General features: G+C 40.1%; 1 protein-coding gene across 2 annotated transcripts in view; it reads right to left on the reverse strand.

The window, feature by feature from the left end:
- TMEM182 (transmembrane protein 182) overlaps positions 1-26383 on the reverse strand; it is a 50605-nt gene extending 24222 nt beyond the window's left edge. The window contains exons 1-3 of one of the 2 annotated variants that reach the window (XM_073790962.1): positions 25395-26383; positions 25058-25157; positions 23305-23403 (exon numbers count right to left, since the gene is read on the reverse strand). In XM_073790962.1, the coding sequence (XP_073647063.1) occupies positions 23305-23403; positions 25058-25157; positions 25395-25526 (331 nt within the window). In that variant the 5' untranslated portion in view covers positions 25527-26383. The remainder of the gene's footprint in view (positions 1-23304; positions 23404-25057; positions 25158-25394) is intronic. The other variant, XM_004314269.4, reaches the window with a different exon arrangement.
- Between the last annotated feature and the right edge of the window lie 206 nt (positions 26384-26589).

Genomic DNA, 26589 nt, shown 5'->3' on the forward strand with positions numbered 1-26589 from the left:
GTAATAAAATACTCTTGTCAACAATGTGCTTGACACTTAAAAGATATCTATTTATCTCATGGATTTAGGATGGGGACAAGCTTTCAGTTCTAGTATATAGACACTTTAAAAATTTTAAAGGATGTTCTTGTTTGGTTTAAAGGATGTTCTTGTTTGGTTAGTGGTTTATACTGTTTAAGACTCCTAGATCTTGAATGTATCTCTGAGAATACTTAATTTGTTTCCTTGTTCTTAATATGGGCCCATAAAAACTGCAAAGCTTTGTCTTTGAAAGCTTTGGACTGTACCAGGTGAAAACATCTCTAAAAATCCAATTCGACCATTTAATACAATTTAAAGCTCAACTTAAACAATACTGAATTTCTATTAATTCCTTAGAACATGAAGCAAGATTTACAGTGTAAACAGATTTACATGTAATCTATATCATCCCAATTTGGATTAATTAAAGAAAGCTTCATCTGAATCTGTGAAAGGCCAAAATTAACTACTGTTTTCAAAGAAATGAAGTTCTGTCAATTCTAGATAAATTGGTGAACTGACCTAACAAAGTGATCCTTGGTCGGGTGTCGTAATGAGGAAGATGATGAATAATTAGTCTAACAACAGACGTTATAGAAATGGTTCTCCTGAAGTACTCAGTTTATTTTCCTAAATCAATTAAACTTTTACCTTTACAGTATTATCCTGTTGTTTTTATGAGAGAAAAGAGACATCAAATCATCAGAGACTGTCTAGTTTGTTAACTAAGAGTGTATATGAATGCAAAACTATATTCATGATGTCTCAGTTCATTCATAAAAAATTGCATAACATAAAGAGTCTTAACTGTACTGCAAATTCAAATTTCAGATTCAAACAAATACTAAACGATCTCATGTCCCAGAAAGTACCCAAAAGGCCTAATTCCAAGTGACACACCTAGGAAGTGTAGGGAGACATCTGTTAAGAATCCTTCAGGTAGGAAACATACAAATCACCCCAAACGACAGAACAGTGAAGACCATGAAATAAAGTGGACTTTTAATTATACACATCAATATGTGTGCGTGTGTGTGCGTGTGCGCATGTATGTGTAACTGTGCGTGTGTGTGCGTGTGCGCATGTATGTGTAACTGTGCGTGTGTGTGCGTGTGCGCATGTATGTGTAACTGTGCGTGTGTGTGCGTGTGCGCATGTATGTGTAACTGTGCGTGTGTGTGCGTGTGCGCATGTATGTGTAACTGTGCGTGTGTGTGCGCGCATGTATATGTAACTGTGCGTGTGTGTGCGTGTGCTTGTGCAGATTACCACAGACAGGAAGTCAATGGCAGAAGCGGCACCTGTTCCACATTCCATGTAAGGGGTTAAAAAAATAAAACCCTACAGTACTTCTTTTCCACTAAAAATGTAATAAACACGTACAGAAACCTCATTAGTTTAGACGATGGGCAAAAGCAACCTGAAGTTTTAACTGTGGATTTATTTTAGAATAAGTCCCATTCCAAGTCATTCACATCCATCCAATATTCCAAACTGATGTCTCACAAGGGACCTCTGAGCAGGGCCCTGCCAAGTTTGCCTGGTAAACGGGCACGCTGCTGTAACCAGAAGCCACTTAATTTGGCAAACGTATTTGGACAGCTCTTCAGGTGCCAGGCACCAAAAGCCGCTAGAGCAAGACAGAACCCTTGCCCTCACGAGTTCAGTCCGGTGAGGGAAAAGCAGTTAGCACTGTGTGCTAAGTGCCCTAGCCGAGGGGTGCACAGAATATCACGAAGCCAGATGACTCCTGCACAGAGAGGCCACTGTTTCAGGGCTGGATGGTAGTAAGAGAAGGCCTACCGTACTGGGTATAGTTGAACTGGGTCTTGACGTTTGCCGAGGATTTCAGTAGGCAGAAGGCAGGAGGAAGGTGACGGGGGAAGGGAAAGCAGCTTCCCTAAGCTGCCACCCAGGTGGATGAGGGGAACGACAATGAGGAACCACATGCCACTCGAGGGCTGACGCTTTATCATACTGGTCCTAGGAAGCCCCTGAAGTCAGTGATCCGAGCTGGTGGCCACATGTGTATGAGAGTATCATTCCTGTAACTGGATAGAGAATGAACTGGCAGGAAAAAGACAGAACAGGGAAAACAAGTTATGTAGTTATCACAGTCCCCGAGTGGGGACTAATGCCGGGCAGTTGGGGGAGAGGTGAAACGAGCTTCAGTGATTCTGTTGTTACAGGTAGTAAGAAACCAGCAAGATAAAGGCTGTCTTCATGGATTTCATTTATATATCAAAACAGTTTGTTCTGTTGAGATACTAAGAAATCTCGTCTTGATTTTGTAACATTTCAACTTACACGACAAACCCTCTTTCATACAGAGCATAGGGGGAAAGTCAATCCAAATGATCACAATTCCAAATTCGTAGTGTTTTGATAAATTATTTTGTTGGGTATATAAAAATGTAAATATTGTATTTGCAGTTTAAAGATAAACTTAAGTGTTATTCATTTTTCAAAACTTGCTATCTTGCCTCAGACACCTCACAAAGCTAGTTCAGAGAGCTAATCCTGTATTCCGACACATCCTCAAGCACACACGGCGCGAAGTGCTGTAAAACGGTCTAAATGAAGCCAAAACAAAACACATCACCCCCTCCACCATCCTCGGCAGCAAACGAGAGCCCCCAGCATATGTCGCCGTAGCTTCAGGCAAGACGCTTCTGCTACACAGGCCAGCAGGCCTGTCCTGCATCTCCACGTACTACTTGTCTTGGCGATGTCGGGCGGGTCTAAAAATACAGCAATGCCCGCACCAGAGCAGAAGGGCAGGCTGTACAGAGCGGCCGTGTCGGAGCTCCACAGGCCGGGACGTGCCAAGCCAAGCCACATGCTCTGCTCGGGCCACTGATTTTTCAGGACAAAAAGAACACTGAAAGACCTGACAGAGTTTATTGACTTCCCTCTTGTAAACTTGGCAGTGAAGGAAGAGCTGAGAGGGAGAAAGCGTCTCAGGAAGGAGGGGCGGGGCCCTCACCACCCACACTGGCTGTGACCTTGGGAAAGGCCCAGAAATCATTCTCAAGTTTCTCTTCCTGAGAGTCTCGGGGAGGGAGCGGCCGGAAGGGAGGCTTGCCGGGGAGCTGGGCAGAGGGGCGCTGCAGGAATGCAGGTACGAGTGGTGGCAGCACCCTCAAGGTCGCAGTAGGGAGGGAACCCAGGCGCTCGGCAGTGAGGTGAAGGGGACCAGAACAGGCCACCCTCACATATGCCAGTTTGGTATAAGGATTATTTTGAGCTGGGAGCAAATGAGAATCAATGAATGCAGAAGGAAACCTCTTAGGAGTTTTCCTTATCTAACTCGGAGGAGAAACTTCTGAGAAATGAGGACTTCCAGGGGAGTTTTATGGCCACGATAAAGACAGCAAGTCAACACCAACATGGGTCTTTAAACAAAGCTACAAACACAAGCCATATGTTCCATTGCTTTCTCTCCTACACTTTTCCTGGTCACTTTGCCACAGTTTACCACCCGAGCCCAAACCTCTTCTTCCCTTGTCTTGTCGCATCTCCACGTTCATCGTTCTTGGCTAAAAGGTATGTAAGTTCCCAGGCCTATCTGCTTCTTTGGGTCTTCACGTTTCTATGAAGGCCTCCGTATGCACACATGATCATAAACCTCTCCTATGTCAATGTCCATTTTTATCATCTAATTTGCAGGGCCCAGTTACTGAACCTAAGGGGGTAGAGGAAAATGTTTCTTCCTTCCCTGTGGGGGCACTGTGTACAAAGCCACTCAGATCCTCGCACAGGGGGCCAGGTGAGCATCCAGAGTAAAGCCCCAGCTCCAGGGTCTTCCTCTGACCCCTGCTGCCTGAGGGGCCTGGACTGATGGCTCCCCTCCCCGCTCAGCTTCCAGAGCCACCCTGGAGGGTTTTAACATCATACCCAAGCTAGGATTCCAAACCACACCAACTGAGTGAGAATCTCTGAGGGTGAGCACAGCGACCATATTTTTAAAAGCCCCCTAGCAGAGTGGGATGTACAGCCAGGATGAGAACCACTGGACTGCTGAGTCTCTCTGGAGCTGCGAATTTTACTGAGAAGGTGCTGCTCAGCCTTTGCAGGTATTCTCTCCTCCGTCATCACAAAAATCCCTATTTTGTGATTTACAGATGAGGCTCAGAGAGGTTAAGTAAAGTCCCCAAAATGAAACAGCCAGTAAATGACAAGGTCAAGATTTGAACTCAGGGCTATCTGAGCTCAGTCTCAGACACCATTAGCCTCAATGTCTGTGGTGTTTATTTCCAATAAATTGTCACTGATCCATCTAAGGCTTCTAGGCTCAAATCCTCCCACTCTGGCTCCTCGTACCTTATCCTCCAGAAATGCTGAAATTATACGGAAGCTTCCGGTGGGGAAATGCTGTTATCACACCTGTAGGCTTTCATAATACTGCCTCTGTCAGCTAGAATACACAGCTTTCCAACTTGTCCTTTGAGATCCAATCAAACATCCTCCCCGACCCGCCCCAAAAGGACATAGTGGAGTTATGTCCTCATCTCCACCAAAAGGCAGGAGAGAGTAGAATCAGACTCAAGAGCTGGAATATCTCTTACCAGTTGTGTGACCTTGGGTAAGTTACTTAGCTCTCCATGCCTCACTCTCCTTCCCTAAGATGTGATAATAAAGATACCCATCCTAGGGCTTCCCTGGTGGCACAGTGGTTGAGAGTCTGTCTGCCAATGCAGGGGACACGGGTTTGTGCCCCGGTCCGGGAAGATCCCACATGCCGCGGAGTGGCTGGGCCCGTGAGCCATGGCCGCTGAGCCTGAGGGTCCGGAGCCTGTGCTCCGCAACGGGAGAGGTCACAACAGTGAGAGGCCCACATACCGAAAAAAAAAAAAAAAAAGATACCCATCCTATAGTGCCCTTAAGAGGACTGGAAGAGTTACTGTGAGTCAGCCCTGAGCAGTGCCTTGCCTCTGCACTTCATCAGGGTCTTGACACATGTCCGTCACCAGACAGCACTCTGCGTTGTGCTTCTGTCTTTACATTTCCACCTCCACTTCTTGCCTGTGCATTCCTGCAGGGCAAAAACTCAGTCTTGTCCATCTTTCTAACCCCAGGGGAATCTTTATGGCTGGCATGTAATAGATGCTCAATAAAATATGAATAAGTGAATAATCAATAACTTATCACTCAGTCTCCACTGAAATCTCAATGTATACAGTTAAGGTTAGTGAGATATTTAATGGCCATGGGACAGAATGAAGCTAACTCATTCAAAATGGAAATGAATTGATGGTCTTGGCCTATAATCACAATGGCTAGGGATCACTTAAATCCCTACTAGGGAGAAACAGGCACTCGAAAGAGAAGAGTTGAGGAATCAAGTGATGAGATGTTAACACCTGGATACTAAGTAAGAGTACCGAGGACTATGTAACCATCCTTTCCAGGCTGCTGAATACCCAGTACATAGAAATCAAGAATCAAGAACATTGGGAACTTCTGTAAATGTTCCTGCCCAACTCTAAAAATGCCAGAAGAGAGGCAAATTTCCTCATTAACTGATTCCCTCTTAAAAAATCAGATCTATTCCTGAGAAGACTTGCTGTCTTTTACACTGAGCCATGAAAGGACCATTTTTAGGGTCCCTTTATTCATATACTTTTTTTAAACATCGACTATGAACCTATTTACCCAAAGCTTTTGGCAGACAATTGAAAATAATTATAGCAAAGCCTTGCTTACTTGATTGTAAGTTTTCTAGGACTCCTGAGCCTTCATTTTCATATCTTTCAGATGATTTGCCTCCACAAATCTCTAACACCTTAGAAATCACACTTCTCTGAGGAATTTTATGGTCTTTCATTGCAACCATACATCCAGGAATCTTTCTCTAAGGGATGTGGCTCAAAAGTAGTTTCTATATTTCTTTATCAGAAAAGTTAGTTTGAGAATTGCAGAGCACTAAGATGATTTGATATGTCCCCTCTATTTTGATCATAAAACACCAACAAAAGAAGTGATAAACAACTGAATTGAATCCCACTCTTTCATTTACCCATGCTCAAACGTTGATTGAAAAATCTATCTTGTATCAGGTGCTGTGCTAGATAAGTACATACTGGTGATACGCCATGAAAAAAAGTCCAGCATGTGCTATCAAGCAGTCTAACGGGAGAGAAACACACCATCAGATGACTGTCAGCTACACCAAGGGCAAGGGGAGAACTCTATGGTATATCACAGGGGAATAGAGGAAGGGTAGTTGACCCAGTCTTGGCATATTTGCAGAAGGCGTCTTGGAGGAGCTGATTCTCTTTTTTTTTTAATTTTTATTGGAGTACAGTTGATTTACAGTGTTGTGTTAGTTTCTGCTGTACAGCAAAGTGAATCAGTTATACAAACACATGTATCTAATCTTGTTTAGAGTCTTTTCCCATATAGGCCATTACAGAGTACTGAGTAGAGTTCCCTGTGCTCTACAGTAGGTCCTTATTAGTTATCTATTTTATATATAGGAGGGTGTATGTGTCAATTCCAGTCTTTGGAGGAGGTGATTCTTAAACAGGAGAGCAGTAATGCAGGAAATGAAGGCAGAGAGCAGAAAGTATGAACAAGAAAGAAGGCGGGTGTGTGCAAGCAGCCTAGTGTGAAGGCACAGAGGAGGAAAGCTTTGGTGCTGGGGAAGTGGCGAGAGAGAGAAGGTACGAGGCACATCATGACGGTCCTTGTAGAATATGGTCATTTAGCAGGGGAGCATTTTGGCCCACGTTACATGAAACTTTCCCTCCAAACGATATGAAAAATCACTGAACAACTTAAATTAAAATAGGTGTTTTGTCCACATGGAGCTTCAATCTATTAATAATCAAACCATAGGCAAAAGGTTTGCAGTCTGGTTTTGTGAGGCGCGGGGAGGTGTTTTCAGTGCGAAAGAGGGGGGGAAAAGGCAGTAAAACACCTACTCCCTTTTCTTTATTACAGGCATTTATATTTTCTTGATATTTTTTTCTTAGGGGTAAAATACTTAGAGATAAAGGTACCAAAAAATCTAGCGGTACTTCATGGAAACTAGCCTCTCTTGTGAGTAAAATGAAATGGGCAAGAGACCTTATCAAGGAATTGTAATAACAAAAGAAAGGAAGTTAAAAAGTTTCTAGCAACAAAATAAAGGTATAGAGCTGGGAGTAACCATTGGCTGCTGGGGTGAGAGGGTTGTGCAGGCAATAAGCAGTGGCCTGTCCCAGCCAGCAAATGCCTTGGAAAAATACTCAGCCAGCTTAGAATCTGGACCTGCGTACTTTGGGATGTGAACCACACACGCAAGGAGTACTAGCACAGCCGGTGTGAAATGAGCATCCCCTGGGGACAGACAAGACAGCTGAGACATAGCTGCCATCCCTGGCAGGGCGAGCACGCCTCATTTACTCCAGAACAAACATTCACACTTTGCTTATTCACAAACAGAGTCACATTTTCTCCAATGAGCAGGAAACACGATCTCTGCTGTTCAAAGTCAGCATTTACTGAGGACCTAAACCCCTCTTGGGCATCTCTCACTGACTTGGCCTCTTCCAGGGCTCAATCTGAAGGAACGGGGTAGAAATGCCTATCGGCAGCCTTCAGTCTTCACTGACTTGTCCGCTATTTGCTGTGTGTTCTTCAGAAGTGGGTCACTTGTCCAGCCTCCCTGGTTTTCTGCTTGTTCTTGATAAAAAGGTAGGCTATCAGTCTCAGAAGTCACTTCTAACTCTTCTGGTTAGAGTCCCAACAAGTGAATAGTCAATATTTCCCTTTGATAGTGAACTGAACTTCCAAGTCTCCACTCGAAAAGACCAGCCTTCTGAAACTGCACGTTTAAGCAGAAAATCATTGAAAAGATCAAACGTAGCATTCCCATAGCTACTCTACACACAGTCTAGTGGGGGATTTGGTTGTATTTATTTATTTGCAGTGATAAGATACATCTTGGGAAGACTTCACTCTCTAGCTAATCAACATAGCAAGCTGTTGGAGCAAATGCCCTTCATATTGTGTAACAACAGCTGTGGCCCTGGAAACAAGTTAACGCTTCGCTTTCCATACTACGCGTCCCTTCCCTTAACGATACTAAATCAACACTCTGTGGATGTGAATAATTGCCACGGCCACTTGCAGACTTGAAGCAATGAATTTGAGTCCTAGAAAAAGTGCTTTATAAAAATCAATCATATTTTTTAAAAACTATATATAAAAATCACTTTTATTTTATTTCTATAGCCCCAAATTTGCTTGTAAAGAGTAATAAATAGTAAAAGAAAGACTCATATCGAGTCACCATACGAAAACTAAGAAGTAATATAATAGAACTCACCAATTCTCCCCTAATTAATTATAGATTTTGTTTTAAACTATATACTCCTTGTTAGAAAGATGAAACATAATCTCCTTTACAATGTTATCAAGAAGCTGATTATGGAAACAGAGGCAGCTCACTGCAGAGCATGTACTTTGAGTTGAGAAACCCAAATGCTCTAAGTTTCCTTGGCCTTGAAATGGCAGCAATGAACTCTACCTCACAGCACTGTCATCAAGACCCAAGGAGGCAATCTTTGTAAAATAAAAAGTAGGTGGGCTAGCCCAATGACTGCACACAATAGGAGCTTATCATAAGAAATAAAATAAGTCATTTTCTTGTGATATTAATGATTTTTATAAAATAAATAACATTTTTTCTTTTTTTATATATTTGTCAATAGATTAGTGGGTTTCAACACGCAGAAACAAGAAATAAGGATATAAATGAACAACTCTGAAGAAATTAGGATGGTGCCTTTGTGCAATTAATGGTTCCAATTATTCATAAACTCACTGGATCTCATCCCTCATGCCAGCACTGAAATTTATCAAGCAGTACTTATGTTTAAAATATAATTCATATATTATCATTTAAAAGTAAAAGAGAGAAAAAAGAGATTACACAAAATGTGATCTGTCAAAGGGGAAATAGTGGTAGTGAGCCCAAGAAGAAAGAAATCCAGGTTGCAAAACACTAAGTCAAATTGCTGTGGACAGCTTGCTAAATTCAAGGGTCAAATCCCAGTCCACGCCCTACTCTACTTCTTAGCAGCATTTGGCCAAGCTTATCACTCCCTTCTCTGAGAAAAGCTTTCTCTTTCTGGTTTCCAGAACACCATACTCTCCTGGTTTGCTTCCCGCTTCCCTAGCTGCCCATCCTCAGTCTCCTTTGTGGGTCTCTCCTCTTCTTCCTGACCTCTGAACAACAGAGCAGCCTAGGGCTCTGTGCCTGGTCTGACCTCCTTTCTCTCTACACTCACTCTCCAAATGCTCTCATCTTGCCCCATGGTTTAAATGTACCTCCATGCAATGACTGCCAAGTGCACGGTTTCTGCTCAAAAAGCAACCTTTACCTCTAGACTCCGCGATCCAAAAGCCTACATAACATCTCTACTAGGTGTCCTCAACTTAACATGTCTGAAAACTCCAAAGCTTCCTCTTAACAATCAACTCTACCTCAGCTTTCCCCATCTCTAAAAATAACAACTTCATCCCTCCAGTTGCTAAGGACAAAAAGTGTCATCATTAACTCTGCTCTTTCCCTACACCTCACAATGAACCATCAGCAAATCTGGTCAGCTGTTCCTTCAGAATGTAACTAGATAAACTGAGCTTCTGCTTCCAGGAAGATGAAGCAAACATACTTTTTCCCTATTGTTTCTTTTAATCACAACTAAAATCCCTACCGATTATCTATGAAACAAACAGAAGAAGATTCAGAAAGAAGGGAGAGAAGAAGACCAACTAGGAAACTTGGAACCCAGGGAATGATGTGATGGTGAGTTCCCTGGGTTTTGTTTTTGCTCACTCATCCTATACCTAGAGCTAGGGGAGCCAATAACTAGGAAATGGCAATGGACACAGACAACAGCAGGCCCAACCCCCCTGCTAGGGAAATGCCAGAGAAGGGAGGGAGGTGAGACTTTTACCACCACAGGTGGTAATGGTCAGCTCCCATCCTGTGGTGTCAGTGGGGATGGAAAAGCAAGCAACCCAGAAATGCCAACAATCACAGTCAAAAAAATTCCCAACAAAAGCTGTTTGTCCAAAGAACCAGGTAAGGGGCTACCTATTAAAGCAGAAAACTTTTAGAAAATAACCACCTGACACCAAACGCTGCAGAATAAAACGTTGGCCCCAACCCCACTGTGATCGGCAAAGACCAAGAGGGGAACCTAGTCTTTGACTCTTGATAGACTGTGGTAAGGTGCCCTCTCCCAACTCCACACACACACATGGATGTATCAGAGAAAGCTGAATATGGAGTCAGGACTTTGATCTCTGCAGGGTAATAAGGCCACCATTCACAGTGACAGTGGGGACCATGTGGGGAACCTGGACTTTCACCCCTACAAGGTGGATTAGACATCCTTTCCCCCTGGGGTGGTATCAGAGGAGGCTTAGTGGAGATTCAGGACTTTCATCACCACCCAGTGGTAATTAGGTTACCTTTGCATACCTACCATGTCAATGCCAACCATGGTTAAAGTTGTAATGATTCAATCCTGCCCCTCCTGGTCAGGATGGTATCAGTGGAAACATAGTGGGAAGCCAGAACTTTCACTACTGCCCAGCAGTACCAAGAAGAGTTCCCCTTATGTCAACACAGACTAAATGGGGAGCCTGGAAATCCACCCCACCTGATTTTATTGAGGCAATGCCCACCCCTTCTCCTGCAGGAGCAGTATCAAAAAAAGCCAACCAAAACAGAAGATCTAGAGTCTCATAACATAATACATCCTAATTCCTGGTTTTAATTTTAAAAGATGATGAGTCATCCAAGAAGCAGAAAAATCTCAACTTCAATGAAAAAGATCACTCAATAGATGCCAATACAGAATACAGATGTTAGAATTATCTAAGAATGATTTTGAGTGAATCATGATAAAAACGTCTCAAAGAGTAAATACGTACATGCTTGACCCAAATTGAAGAGAAAATAAAAGTTACTGGCAAATAAATAAAAGATATAAAGAAGAAATAAAAGGAAATTTTAGAAATGAAAAATATAGTAGCCCAAAATAAAAACTGAGTGGATGATCTAAACAGTGTAGAGAGAGGAGATATACTCTAAAACACTTTAGATAAATCAAATGGAATGGCCTGGAATGGAATTTTTAAAAATTCAAGTAACCCATAGAAAGACAGGATAAAGAAAACAAAAATGAAAAACAGGCAGAATAAATAGAAAACAAAAATTAAAATGGCAGGGTTGAGGCCCAACATATCAATAATAACATTAAGTATAAATGGTACAATACACTAATTAAAAGTCCACTTTGCCTTAATGTACACGTAGCTAACAACAGAGTATCAAACTACATGAGGCAAAAACTGATAGAACTGAAAGGAGAAAAGGATGAATCCACTATTACAGTGGGAGACTTCAACACCTCTCTATCAGAATGGACAGATCCATCAGGCAGAAAATCAGTAAGGACATAGCTAGACTCAACAACACCATCAACTGGATATACAGTTGCGACTCTGGATGACACAGGTTTGAACTGCATGGGTCCACTAACGTGGAATTTTCTCAAAAAATATATGGTTGCCCCTTTGTAGCCACCCGGCCACATCCATGGATTCGACTAACCTCAGATCATGTATTAGGTTTGCAATCCACAGATGGTTGAATCCACAGACGTGTATCCTGCAGGTGCAGAGTACCAACTGTGGGACTTGAGCATCTATGGATTTTGGTATACCTGGTGGATCCTGGAAACAATCTCCAGCAGATACCCAGGGACAACTGTAATAAATATCTATAGAGTACTTCACCCAACAAAAGCAGAATACACATTTTTTTTTCAAACTCACATGAAATATTCACTAAGATAGACAACATTCTGGGCCATAAAAAATAACGTAACAAACTTAAAAGAATAGAAATCAAACAAAGTCTGCTCTCAGACCACAACAGAATTAAATTAGAAATAAATAACAGAAAGATAACAGATAAATCCCCAAATACGCAGTGATTATACAACACACTTCTAAATAACACATCGATCAAAGAAGAAATCTCAAAAGAAATTTAAAAAATAGTTTCAACTAAATGAAAATGAAAACACAATTTATCAAAATATGTGGGATGCAGGGAAAGCAGTGCTTAGGGGGAAATTTATAGCACTGAATTCCTATATTAGAAGAGAAGAAAGATCTAAAATCTATAATCTAAGTTTCTACCTTAAGAAACTAGAAAAAGCAGAGTAAATTAAATCCAAAATAAGCAGAAGCAAAGAAATAATATGAATTAGAGCAGAAATCAAGAATCTGTAGAAAATCAATAGAGAAAATCAACAAAACCAGAAGATAGTTCTTTGAAAAGATCAATAAAATCAATGTCTCTAGCCAGGCTCTCTAAGGAAAAAACAGAAAGGACACAAACTGCTAACATCAGAAATGAAAGAGATGACATCACAGGCCCTGTAGGCCCTGTAGACATTAAAGAGGTAATAAAGGAATACTGTGAACAGCTCTATGCCCCAAAATCTGACAATGTAGTTGAAATGGACTAATCCCTTGAAAGACACAATCTGCCAAAACTCAAACAAGAAGAAACAGACAATCTGAATAAACATATATACATTACAGAAACTGAATCAGTAATTAATCAACGTCCTAAACAGAAAGCAGTAGGCCCAGATGGGTTTACTGTTAATTTCTATCAAACATTTAAGGAAGAAATTATACCAATTCTCTACAATATCCCAGAGGAAAAGAAGCAGAGGTCATATTTCCTAACTCATCCTATGAGGTCAGTGTTATCCTAATATCAAAACCAGACATTACAAGGAAAGAAAACTACAATCAATATCACTCATGAACATAGATGCAGAAATCATCAACAAAATATTAGCTAATTGATTCCAACAATGTATAAAAAGAATTATACACCATGATCAAGTAGAATTTATCCCAGGTATGCATGGCTGCTTCAACATACAAAAATCAGTTTATATAAACCATCATACCAACAGGCTAAAAACAAAAAATCACATGATCACATATCAGTAGATGTAGAACAAACATTTGACAAAATCCAACACCCATTCAGGATAGAAACTCTCAGTAAACTAAGAATAAAGGGGAAATTCCTCAAGTTGGTAATGCATATTTACAAAAACCCTACAGCTAATACCATTCTTAATGGTGAGAAACTTGAAGTCTTTCCCACTAACATCAGAAATAACACAAGGATGTTGCCTCTCACCACTCCCTTCCAACCACACCGGAAATCTTAATTACGCAATTAGATAAGAAAAAGAAATAAAAGTTATATATATTGAGAAGGAAGAAATAAAGCTGTTTTTGTCTGTAGATGACATGATCATCTAGGAAGAAACTCTGAAAGAATCCATTAAAGACTCGTGGAACTAATGAGTTATTATAACAAGGTTGCAGGACACAAGGGTAATATAGAAAAGGCAATCGATTTCCTCTATACCAGCAATAAACAAGTGGAACTTGAAATTAAAAACAAATGCCATTTACATTAGAGCCCCCTGAAAGAAATATTTAGGTATAAATCTAACAAAATATGTACAAGATTTATATGAGGAAAACTACAAATCTGATAAACAAAATCAAAGAATTAAATAAATGGAGAGATGTTCCATGTCTAGAGTAGCAAGACTTAATATTGTCAAGCTGTCAGTTCTTAACTTGATCTATACATTCAATGCAATTCCAAAAACAATTCCAGCAAGTAATTTTGTAGATATAAACAAACTGATTCTAAAGTTATACGGAGAAGCAAATGACCCAGAATAGCTGATACAATACTGAAGAAAATCAAAGTTGGAGGACTGATACTACCTGGCTTAAAGACTTACCATAAAGCTAGAGTAATCAAGATAGTGTGGTATTGGCAAAAGAGCAGACATATATAGATCAATGGCACAGAATAGAGAGCCCAGAAATAGGCCCACAAAAATATAATCAACTGATATTTGACAAAGGAGCAAAGACAATAAAATGGAGCAAAGAAAATTCTGCTGAAACAAGTGGACATCTGCGTGCAAAGAAAATGAAACTAGATACAACCTTACACTCTTCACAAAAATTAACAAAAAATGGATCATAGCCTTAAAAGTAAACTGTAAAACTATAAAAAATAATGTAGGGAAAACCTTGGGTATGATGATGACGTTTTAGATACAACCCCAGAGGAACAATCCATGAAAGAAATAATTGATAAGCTGGACTTCATTAAAATTAAAAACTTCTGCTCTGCAAGAGACAATGTCAAGAGAATGAAAAGACAAGCTACAGCCTGGAAGAAAATATCTGCAAAAGACACATCTGATAAAACACTGATTCAAAGGATACAAGGAACTATTAAAACTCAACAATAAGAAAACAAACAACTCAATTGTTAAAAAATGGTCCAAAGACCTTACTTAACAGACACCTCACATAATAGAGCTCATATCTCCCCCGCCTCTGCTACCCCAGGCCCCTTAGTTTCCAGCCTCTTTCCATGTTTTACGTTTCTCTGGGCACTTGTCATTTTCCAATGTACTATATAATTGGCTTATTTTATGTTGTTTTGTCTGCCTCCCCTCACTAGAATGGCAGCTCCACAAGGGCAGGGATTTCCAACTGTTTTGTTCACTGCTGTTCCCCAGAACCTAGAACAGGGAATAGCACACAGTATTTATTGAGTAAATTTTAATCAATATTATCACATAAACTGTAGAAAATCTTTGCCAGTACAGATGGTAATATTAAGTATCATGTACTAGGATGATGGGATCATGATAATAATAGTGAGCATTATTTATAAAGCCCCTACTCTTTGCCAGAAACTGTGCCAAATGCTTGATGTGGGCATACACCACACACACACACACACACACACACACACACACACACACACACACACACTCTCAGAGAGCAGGAAGCATTTCACTAGGGAGAAGCTAGGATGAATTGATGTGCCTTGAGGATGACTTATTTTTGGTGTTCTAAATTGGTACAGCATCCTAAGAATAACTGACATTTATTGAATACCAACTAGATGGCAACCACTATGCTAAGCATTTGTAGTATTCTCCTTTCATTTTAACAACCGCATGAGGTTGATACTAAGCTTATCTTCCTTTTGCAGTAAATCTGAGGGGAGACTAGAGACAGGAAGTCATGTTTCGAGATAGTGCACGCAGACCCGCTGACTGAAAGGCCAGCTTGTAACGCCCATAGAACCCTTACCAAGAGCCAGTCCCTGTGCTAAGCACTCTGAACAGCAACTATCCAGTCCCCAAAAGAGGGATCAGGAAACTGGACAGCTTAGCTGGGTGGCAGAGCCCCATTCAACCCAGGGCTGTCAACTCAAAACAAACGTCACCTTCTCTATAAGGCCTCCCCGTCACCCTATTTAATACTGAGGTTCCCTCCACACACACTCCTTCTCCTTTTATTCCTCTCCAAGCACATGACTGGTTTGTTTATCTTCTGCTGCCCACTACAGTGAAAGCCCCATGAGGGTCAGAATTTAGGGCTGACTCTGGAGCACCCAGAACAGTGCCCAACATACAACAGACACTATTTTTTTCATCAAATCTAGTTAATACTGTCTTCTAAAAAAGGGTCTGAAGCAGAAGCAATGCTGTTTAAAGATAATCGAGGCCAAGATGGTCTCCTTGCTCCCTTTTGGTTTAAACATTCAATATAAAAGAAGGCAGAAGGAAACTAACCATTATTTATGTGCTTTGGGGTCCAGAATTGGAGTTGGGCACAGTGTGTGGATAATATAATTCTGAAGAGGAGCTTGGGCCCTGGGTTAGAAGTGTTGGGGATGAATGTCTAGAACGTCCCAGTGGTTCCCATCAGAGGTGATTCTGTGCCCATCCAGATACCCCAGGATATCTGGAGACATTTTTGGTGGTCACACTGAGGGATGCCACCAGCATCTAGTGGGTGGAGGCCAAGGCTCCTGGTGAACACCCTACAACACACAGGACCATCCCTCCCACAACAATCATCTGGCCCCAAATGTCGACATGCTGAGGCTGAGAAACCCTGGTCGAAGCACCAGGAGGTGCCCTATCATTCAAGGGGATTTCTACTTCTGAGTGTGGCTGACAGCTCCACAGATGTTACCAGAAGCTTCTGTCAAGGCTGCAGCCTGTCCTCTGTGAAGGGAAGCAGACCCACACCGTTGTAAATAACCAGTCTTGTTTATAGAAAGCAATTGTCCCCATTATTGGAGGGATTTACATAAACTGCCAACCAATCCTTAGATGCCCGTGACTAAATTGTAGAGAACGCAAAATAGCGCTCTCTGAAAAAGTGATTTTTAATTACAGCTTTGATGCTGGGCCCTGGAACTGAAAAGCCAACTGTACCCTCAGGAGCTGCAGCCTGGGAAGCCTGAGCAAGCTGCCCTGTGGGCAGCACTTTAACCTGAACGCAAAGAGAGCCCACACTGGGGCCACAGATGAAAAGTCAGCAGGAAACCAGGAAGTACAGCCCCCCTGAAATATCACTCTGTGTCTGTGATCATGGCTGCATGATCCCAAATGTCTGAATGAACAGTAGGAAATTAAGTGAATGTTAAGGCATTTCCAAATATCTAGGTACTTGACATTTGTGACCAAAAAAAAAAAAAGACGAATTGTATTTTCCATTAAACTTTGCAGAGTATGCTTTTTTCCTACACAACTAAGGCAGAGCAGAAGTATTTAAAACTATTTGGTGCATTTACAACAATGTCCAGAATCACCATATACGAACACAAAAAAAATTGCAACATAAGATCCAGCTACACTAGCATAATTGATTTGTAAGTAGAGTTGGGACGCGGGGATCCCGACGTGATTAGATTCCTATGACATGCTGATGTGTCTCTGCAATTATTTAAGAATTTACATTAACTGTTGACTCAAATCTCAATTCATTTATCTGCTGCTTAACGCTGTGGTGTATAAGGGCACTCATTTTTACGGTTTATTTCGCCCTGTAGAGTGAAGCGCGGGATGGTTTTGCGAGCACCTGGTGCTCGCTGCAAGGCTGTGCTCTTCTGGTTGCTATTCCAAGTCCCAGTGTTGGCTAATTGCAAAGGTCTCGCTTCCTCACTTCTCGCCCCCCGTGGACACCCAGTGTGAGGTTTCACATTCCTATCATCAAGCTGCTCTGCCCGCCTTTAGGGGGATCGCAGCCTTCTGACGTCTCCTGGGAGAAGAGGAGGAAGCCTGCGGTAGGGCTTGGCTCTCAGGAGGATCAGGTGACAGAACGCACAGGAAAATGGAGGGGAAAGGCATTGCCACGAAGAGAGAGCAGGGCCCTCGGGCTCCACCCAAGGGGATGGGCCATGCACAGAAGTGGGACACAGAGCAGAAGGTCTGGAAGTCTCAGGCCAAACCAGCAGGGCCTGTGGGTGTATATTTCAAAGGAGCTGACTTTATTGGCCTCTTTATGGGTCCTTGGTGGGGAGGGAGCTACCAGGGGCCACCAGAACTTTTTCATTATCAGCATGCTATCCAATTCCTCTTTGCCCCCTTCTCATTCTCATTCACTCTACACCTGCACTGAGGACCACCACGTCTTTCCCAAGACTCACCTGCATAGGCCCCTCTGACGACACACCAGCCTGCCCACTGGCTTGCTTCTCAATACCTCTTTCTGCTTCTCCTTTCTGGACTGTCCTCGCTTCTTTCCTTCTCCTACGTATAACTGGTATTTTACCATCTTCTCTCCTATGACATTTTTTCTTGAAGATTATATCTGATATCAAAAACCATGTCTGCAATTCCTGATCATTATCAGTTGTGCTAGTTAATGTTTTTTAAATTAATCGTCAGTTCTGCACATCAAGCTACTTGTTGAACTATTTCAAACTGGTATTCCACCATCAACCCAAATTTACTGTGTCTAAATCCAAACTAAATCCCCATCCTCCACTTCAAAACATGCCACCTCCTCCTGATTCTCACATTTCTATCCTCCCTACCAAATTTTCTTGAAATAATTCACAGTTCAGTGCTGGTTGGCAAGCAATTTGGTACCTTGGCACAATAACGATAATGCAATTTTATTCCTATCTTTTGATTCACCACCATTCACATTTATGAAAACATAATCCGAAGAACCAAAACAAATTATGACAAACATAACACACATAAAATTATATTTAATGTGGAGGTAGCAACTAGCATTTAACATCTGAGAAACTATTAGGCACAAATATGGAGACATATGTGCTGACGTAAAAACAGAAAAGTGACATACATTTGCATTTATAATGATTGAAACAATGTACAATACGCACGTAAAAAAGACTGGAAAGAAATACACTAAAATAATATTTATTGTCTGGAGGAAAGTGACCATATTACCTTGATTGTATGTTGTTTAAACTGAATTACATCTTGTTCAAAAGGCAATTCCTTCATCGTCCTAGATTCCTCCAGCTTTCTTTTGTTTGGCTACCAAGTTTTACATTTAACTCTTTAAATATCACTGCTATCCATCACTCCCTTTTCATCTTTGCTGCCTCACCCTTGTCCTGCCCTGATAACTTCCAGGCAGGATTACGATGCTGGTCCCCTGAGGAGGCTCCTCTAGGTTGATCCATCAACACTCCCAGCCCTTCTCCCTTCTCCTCCTCTGCCACAGAGGCTAGAAAGTAAACAACTCCACATCCCAGCCCAACAAAGCCATGTGACATGGTTCCAATGAAGAAAGCATTGGTAGAAATCTACTGGAGAATTCTAGGGACATGTTTGCTCTTCTGAACATGGAAGAACATGACAGGGGCTATCCACCTGCCAAGGATGGTGGAAGAAAAGGTTGAAAGGGCCTGGGTCCCTGACAGCATCATTATAGCAGCTGCTTCTGAACTTCTTATTGTGGGAGAAAAATAGCCTGTATGTTTTAGTTGCTGTTTGTTTTCTGCTACTCCAGCTTGATGTGCTGCTGACTAATATCTTGCCTAGCTGCTTTCCTGCTTCTAGTCTTACATCACTCACATCACCCTATAATTTTTATGAGTGAAGGATGAACAGACCAGAAAGGAAAAGTAAATAAATAAATATTGACAATAAAAGTAAAGGACAGCTGACACGTGAAACAATGTTGAAGACCTAAAAAATCACAAAAAGTATGAAAAAAAATTTTTTAAGAGTAACCACAGTCCATTTAGTAAGGTTTAAAAAATTCCTACACACATCATTAGTTACTCAGGGCATCAGTACCAGCACCAGAGTACAGCACAGTTAGTGGAGACTCTCAAGAAATATTAATTCTACAAAAATATTCAGTCTACAGTGGATACAATGGTGAGTCAAACATAAAAGACGTCACAGCAGTGGAGCTTAGAGTTGAATCGGGAAGGAATACATGAACAAAATAATTATGCAAGTAAATGATTAAAATCTGTGCTACAAATTATCAAATTAAAGCATGGTTTTTATAAAGGAGAACCTGGTCTAGTCCAAGTATTAGTGGGGACAGGGGGACCAGGCGCTACACTAAGCTCTGCTGAGATAAATTTGAGTAGGTTACATTCTGTGCCTTTGGGGAGTTGCAATAAATAACTAAGAAGCCCAGTAAACAAACAACTACAGTTAAGTACAAGGAGCACTCCAATGGGTGTGATCAAAGGCTATGGGGACACCGAAAAGAAATGATTGAGTCACTCAAGGATTGAGTTACCCTGAAAATTAATCCACATTCAGTATATCATCACCAAATGTTACCAAATTAATGAACTATGACTGAATTTAAGCATGAAACAAACCAGAAAATCTAAATTCTGACATATCAAAAAGTAATGAAATTGTTTAATGGTCTTTGAAGCACACAGTCCTAGCTCAGAAAATAATTGTGAGAATTAGATCACCCCCTCTAAGCTTGGTCAACCATCCAAATGACTAGATTTGATCCATGATTGTATGCATTTGAGATTAAGACAAAAATAAAGGAAACAATGAATTAGACCAGACTGTATACACAAGTCAGGATCAGACAGCAAGGCAGAAAAAGCCAACATAAGTTTACTTTGTTCTTTTATTGAGATCCAACTAAAAGACTTACACTTAAAAAGATTTAATACTAAGAACTAAAATCAGCCTTTTCATTCACTGTAGTTTATAAGATTATCAATAAACACCCAGAGACTTGGACCTTACATTAGTTCTGCCAGTGATCAGCTGTGTGAAGACAGAATCACATGGTTTCTCTGAGTCTCAGCCTCCTTATCATGAAAAAGAATAATTTCATCAGTAATATCCAATAATTCTAAAATAGACTTTCCAGAAAAACCATCCACCACTGTATCATTTTCACTGATTTCAAATATTGGCTAATTGTAACTGTAAAAAATCAGGAGAATACAAAGACATTTTACCAATAATTTGCCAGGCCACGATACATCAGATTTCACAAACAATAATCTGAATTTTCCTAAGATAAGCTGGCAAATGTATAATGTCTGATAATTAAGAAGCTATGCAGCCAAAGAGTAGTTCTGGAGTCTAGTGAAGTCTATGTGGCCTCATTAACCGGGAAGCACACACTTTCAATCAGGTGGAATCTTTTTGATGAAATCTATGTCCTTCTCTTGGATAAAGGAAACAATAAAATAATCACCCAAATATAATGTCACATATCATTGTACAGTATTATGAAGATAAATGAAACTTGCATATAGTATTTCTGCTGTAGGACATACCTCTTCCCACCTCAGTCATTTTTACTTAGAGTGTTTGATAAAGTTGCTTAAAGTGAATAAGGAGTTACAATATGTGTGCCAAAGAGGAGTTTGACAATTTAAACAAAATGGAATACGGTTTTGTCAGTAGATTCAAAAAATGACACAGTAATTATATGTAATGCCACATAATAATCCGAATGTAATTGCAGTGTAATTTTTCTGACATGCATTTACTATCCTTCTCCATCGTAATTATTATGCACAGATAACGTTACCTTGTTTTTCAAGTTCTCCACTATCTCCTTGAGGTGCAAACTTTTCAAATATGTAGATTCATTTTTAAATATATGGTACTTACAATACCTATCTTATCACAGGACATCAACATATGAGTATCAACAACAGCAATACTAATATTTATGCAAATACCTAATGTTCCAGAAAGAATGACAAGGAAGGGGTACCATTTTCATAATTTTTTGTAATGTAACTTTTTTGTAACTTTTTGTAGTATACGTTAGAATGGTTTGGGACTTCCCTGGTGGCGCAGTGGTTAAGAATCCGCCTGCCAATGCAGGGGACACAGGTTTGAGCCCTGGTCTGGGAAGACCCCACATGCTGTGGAGCAACGAAGCCCGTGCACCACAACTACTGAGCCTGTGCTCTAGAGCCCGCGAGCCACAACTACTGGGCCCACGTGCCACAACTACTGAAACCCACGCACCTAGAGCCTGTGCTCTGCAACAAGAGAAGCCACTGCAATGAGAAGCCCGCGCAGTGCAACAAAGAGCAGCCCCCGCTCGCCGCAACTAGAGAAAGCCCGCGCGCAGCAACGAAGACCCAATGCAGCCATAAATAAATAAATAAATAAATTTTTTTTAAAAAATGGTTTATCCTGCTCTTCCCGTGCCATCTGTTCTCTCGTCAGTGAGAGGGTCCGTGTCATCCACGATGTAAGAGGGTCTGGCTAGTGTGAATGAGGCGCCTCATGAGGTTTTCAATGGGAAAAGCATCTCTGCTGCACATGCTTCAAGGCCGACAGCCACAGACCCTCTGAGCACACGCAAGCCTGGTGGACAAGCACAGCTGCGTCCTCACCCCTTTTCCTATCCGGACCCACACCCGCTCCAGAAAACGTCATGTTAATGCTGTGATATAAGCAGATGCTACATCCTTTGACAAACTCAGAACAAAATTATAATGTGTGGAAATACAAATTTTACATAAAGATGAAAAAATGGATGAATGATGTAAAAATTCATTAAGTTCTGTGATGGTTAATTTTATGTGTCAACTTAGTTAGACTATGGTGCCCAGTTGCTTGATCAAACAGTAGTCTAGATGCTTCTATAAAGGTATTTTTTTAGATGTGATGAGCATTTACTATCAGCAGACTATAAGTAAAGTAGATTATCCTCCAGAATGAGGGGGTCGGCCTCATCCAATCAGCTGAAGGACTTAAGAACAAAGACAGGTTTCCTGAAGAAGAAGGAACTCTCCCCAAGACTGCACCACAGATATTCTACCCGAGTTTCCAGTGTTCAGACTCAAGACCACAACATCAAGTCTTATCTGAATCTCCAGCTGCGGGCTTGCCCCAGATTTCAGACTTGCCAGCCTCCACAATAGCATGAGCCAATTCTTAAAATTTCCCCATCAATCAATCAATCAATCAATCAACCTCAATCTCTCTCTCTGTACACACACACACAAACACACACACACACACACACACACACACACACACACACACACACACACACACACACACACACACACATATAATCCCCTACTGACTGTCCGGAGAATCCTGACTAATACACATTTATTCAGAATGTTAAATATATTTAGTATCTTCTTTGAAAAACATATTTTTTGGCTTTGTTTATGACATTGGTAAATTCTGTGCCAACCCTAGTTTTAAGGTTTGGATAAACAATATTAAAAACTTCATGAAACCAGCTGAGAATAAAGTTGACATATTGAGCTTATGTACTTTCTAAAATTAGATTTGTGTACACAAATATATATTGTGTACTTTCTATAGAAACTTAGTTTATATATTTTCTATAGAAAAAATAGTATGAAAACATGAAAGAATTCAGGTAATCATGACTCCCAGTTAATGACATCAGACTCTACTTCTTCTGTGGGATACCACACACAGCAAAGTTCAGTCATTTTGTAGAAATACAGTAGCATAATCATAATCTTATGTGTAACAACTGCAAAAAAATGTTTTAAAATCAGGGTGTATATTACAATATTTTCCATTGTCAGACCAGTTTTACATCTTAAGGAGCAGTTCTTCTTGATGTACACCACTACTTTTCATATCAGAAAACACACTTTAAAAAAAATTATCTTTATAAGTGGAAAGCAAATTACAATGGCTTTAATTTTAGACCAAAGTTGTATTTTATTAAGATTATAAATGGTGTTTTAAAAACAGCATCTTACTATTTTATATATAACAGACTGATATCAAAAAACATGTTGAAATTAAAAATGTTAAATTATTTTTTAATCGCCCACAGAAATGCTGTGGTGGGCATCTTTCAGAAAGAAAGGCCCCTCTCAGGGGCCTTGAGGAAAGAGGTACTTACTAACTGCAGAGTCATAGGAGGTCGAGTTGTGCTCTCCTCTCATGAAGGGATATGGCGACAGGTAAGCATGCATGCAGTTCTTCAATGGTGGCTGATTGGCTAGGAAGGAGAACAAAACAAAGGCATTTGTTACTGAGAAGCTGAGTGAAGGTTTGTTCCTAACAGAAGAGAAATACAGGATCTGGGGGTACACAAGCAAAATAAAACTATAGGTTAGATCGACAAATTCAGAGAATGATTGAGTGAGGGAGGAAACTTCCTTAAAAACCTCATATGGTAAATACAGCACAGGGGACCTGGAAAGTGGATTCATTTAAAACATCTAGCGCATGACCTAATTCAAGGGAGAGAACGCCCTTAATAGCACCCCAAAATTGAAAGCACCAGATTTCATTCGTTTTCACAACTATATTCTCCAATTCCTAACATAATGCCCAGCACATAGTAGGTATTCCAAAAACAGTCATTTAAAAATCTAATAAATTTCGATTTAACCTTTATTGGTTCTAATTAATAGAAAATTTCTTCTATATTCTATTTTCAGGGAAAAGATGTAAATGATAGACCATACAAGTTAATAATTCAAGTACATTTTTAGCATTTGAAGAAACCACAAGAAAGAACTTTAATGTTGTTTGAAATCTTGAAGATTTCATCATATACCCTCTTAGGAGTAAAATACTCTTCCCTTCTCTAAGTCTTGGCAAACTCTTCCTCTTGCAAAGTCTGACCTACTCCACTTTACCAAAGTCTAAATAATCTTCACTGGCAGATCACAGGCTTATTCTCCTCCCCCAAATGACAATCAGAAACTCTATGAAATATTTCTCTCAAAATGCCATTTCATCATTACTTTGTTCCTTTTACATATGCCATTTACCGTTGACTCGTCTTCTGTGATCTCATATTTGTATGTTATATTCCATGATCTTGACTATTGTTTAAATACCATACTTTGATTTATCACAGGAGTATTTTGATAAGAAGACTGATAATTTCAACCCACAATAAGTCTGAGGGTAATAAACAGTTCTTTCATTGCTGGATGCAATAAGATAAAGGCTAGCTATTTTCAGTGAATTGATTTTCAAAGATTAACACAATATAGAAAAAGCAGTTGAAAGAATGCATCATATTTTTAAGGAGCTATTCTACTTCAAAAAAGAACTTTAAAGTTTCTATGAGAGAATGGAAACATCAAAAGCAAAGCATTTCTGAATATTGCCCACAAACTTGGTTTAAGCCCAAACAGAGCAAGCTTTCATCTGCCACTGCTGATCACTGTTTTGTTATAAAGAAGATTTTTTTAAACTTTGAAGCTATTAATATAAAATAATACATCTTTAATTCTGGATTTTTAAACTTGGGATTTCAAGCCCCCCAAAATAGCCAAAAGAAATAAAAGCATTTATTTGCAACATAGCAATAATAGACACTCGAAAAAAATACTATAGATAATATCTGTTTTGTTTGTTAGGGCTGGTGTATTTTAAACTTGAGCGAGGAAACAGCGGATTATTCAATTCTGCCATAAGTATTCAGACTCCAATTTCATGTTAGAAAATAAAATAATTATTCCTATAGCCATTTCTACTTAATAAAAAGGAATCACTTTATGAACATTTGGAAGATATCCTACTGAGATTCTACAACTAAGAATCCAATCCTATTTTATAAGTGACATGCACCAAATAAGAAACTGTTCATTTTTATTTTAAAGCCAAGGGGGAAAATAAAGCTGAATTCCACTTACTGTACCAGAACTGCCAGATATTGGAATCATTCTCTTCCACAATCCCATTAAACCAACATCTCCAGAAGAATCCTTCATGGTGGAAAGTGACGTTTTCTATCTGTACAGAACGCAAATGAAGTAACTTGCCATCAACACAGGAACATAATCTAAACAGTTACCTCCAGGAAATTTTTTAAGCAATGTATTTTTTCCCAAGTAATGATGATCAGTAGCTTTCTACATATCTCTTCTATGAAGAAAGAGACATTCCACTACCATTTTCGGATTTCAAGAGGATACATAAAGCTATGCTCGTTACTATCGAGTACAACAATATTTTGAAGAAGAAACGCACATTCTGTTCACCTGAACACTTTCCCACTTCAGTCGCAAGAAGCCAATAATCTGATCCAAAAGCCACCAAAAAGAGTAAAACCCCCAAAGCACCAAAGAGAGCCCCAAAGAAGATGGCAATGTTTAGTCTCATTTTCAATTCACTGGCTTCCCTTTAAATAAAATAAGAAAATAAAAAATAGCTAACACCTAGCTCCTCAACCAAAAAGAACAAAGATTTTTGAACAGGCAGAATCTTCTTGAGAAGTGTCTCTTAGCTTCTGTTTCGGTGGCTTCGCACTCGCACCCAGCCGGTGGATTTGTATTGCCTTTGCTCTCCCCTGGAGGGACTCCAGCCCAGCAGCTGAGAATGGCTGACTATTTTAGGATACTGATTGAGGAGCTGTCTCTCTCCCATGGGGATCAAAAAATAACTGACCTTCCCCTGACTGTGGAGGGCAGTATCAGGAGCTGGCCAGAATCATCGTTACTGCTGCTGGGTAATCCATAGAAGTGGAAAGAAGACGGAATGGTATGAGGTCATTGACGGCACTGGCCCAAAGTCTTAAGTGTCTGAACAAGCTTCTCTTAATCCAGAATGACCATTACAAACCCAAAGACACTGAAGACTCTCTTTGAAGATAATATAAACCGCAGCTATAAAGAACCACAAAGACCTCTCTTGGATATAACTGAGGTTGTAATTAATATCTTAATCCTTTTTGGATATTTGTGGGATATAAAATAATTAGTGGGTTGACAGATCTAACGTAACAGCAAGTACAATTCAGGTTTTAACCTATACATTCATAAGTGTATTTAAAAGATCAAGAATGTGGTAACATAAACTACTTAAAGTAGAAAAAAATACTTTTATGTAGCATACACTATGACATAAAAACAGCACTTTATATAGCAGCTCCCAGATCTTGTACAAGTTATTCCAAATAATCATCTCAACAGTGGACTAATGAAAAAAAAGTCTCAAAAATATATTATTTTCTGGATTAGGATGAAAGAATGTGGTCTACTTTTCATTTCCTTCATTTTAAATATTCAACCTCCTCAAAATACGGATCTTACCTGATACCCATACAAGTCACCAAATAGCAATGAATCTATCCTTTCTTCATGTCTATCCTCTATAGCTCACTTCTTTGTTTTTGTTCCATGTCTAAATATGCCTGAGAGCATTTTTTTAAGTATTTGTGTAATGT

Source organism: Tursiops truncatus, chromosome 14 (assembly GCF_011762595.2).
Source record: "Tursiops truncatus isolate mTurTru1 chromosome 14, mTurTru1.mat.Y, whole genome shotgun sequence".
In the NCBI taxonomy this organism is placed as follows: Eukaryota; Metazoa; Chordata; class Mammalia; order Artiodactyla; family Delphinidae; genus Tursiops; species Tursiops truncatus.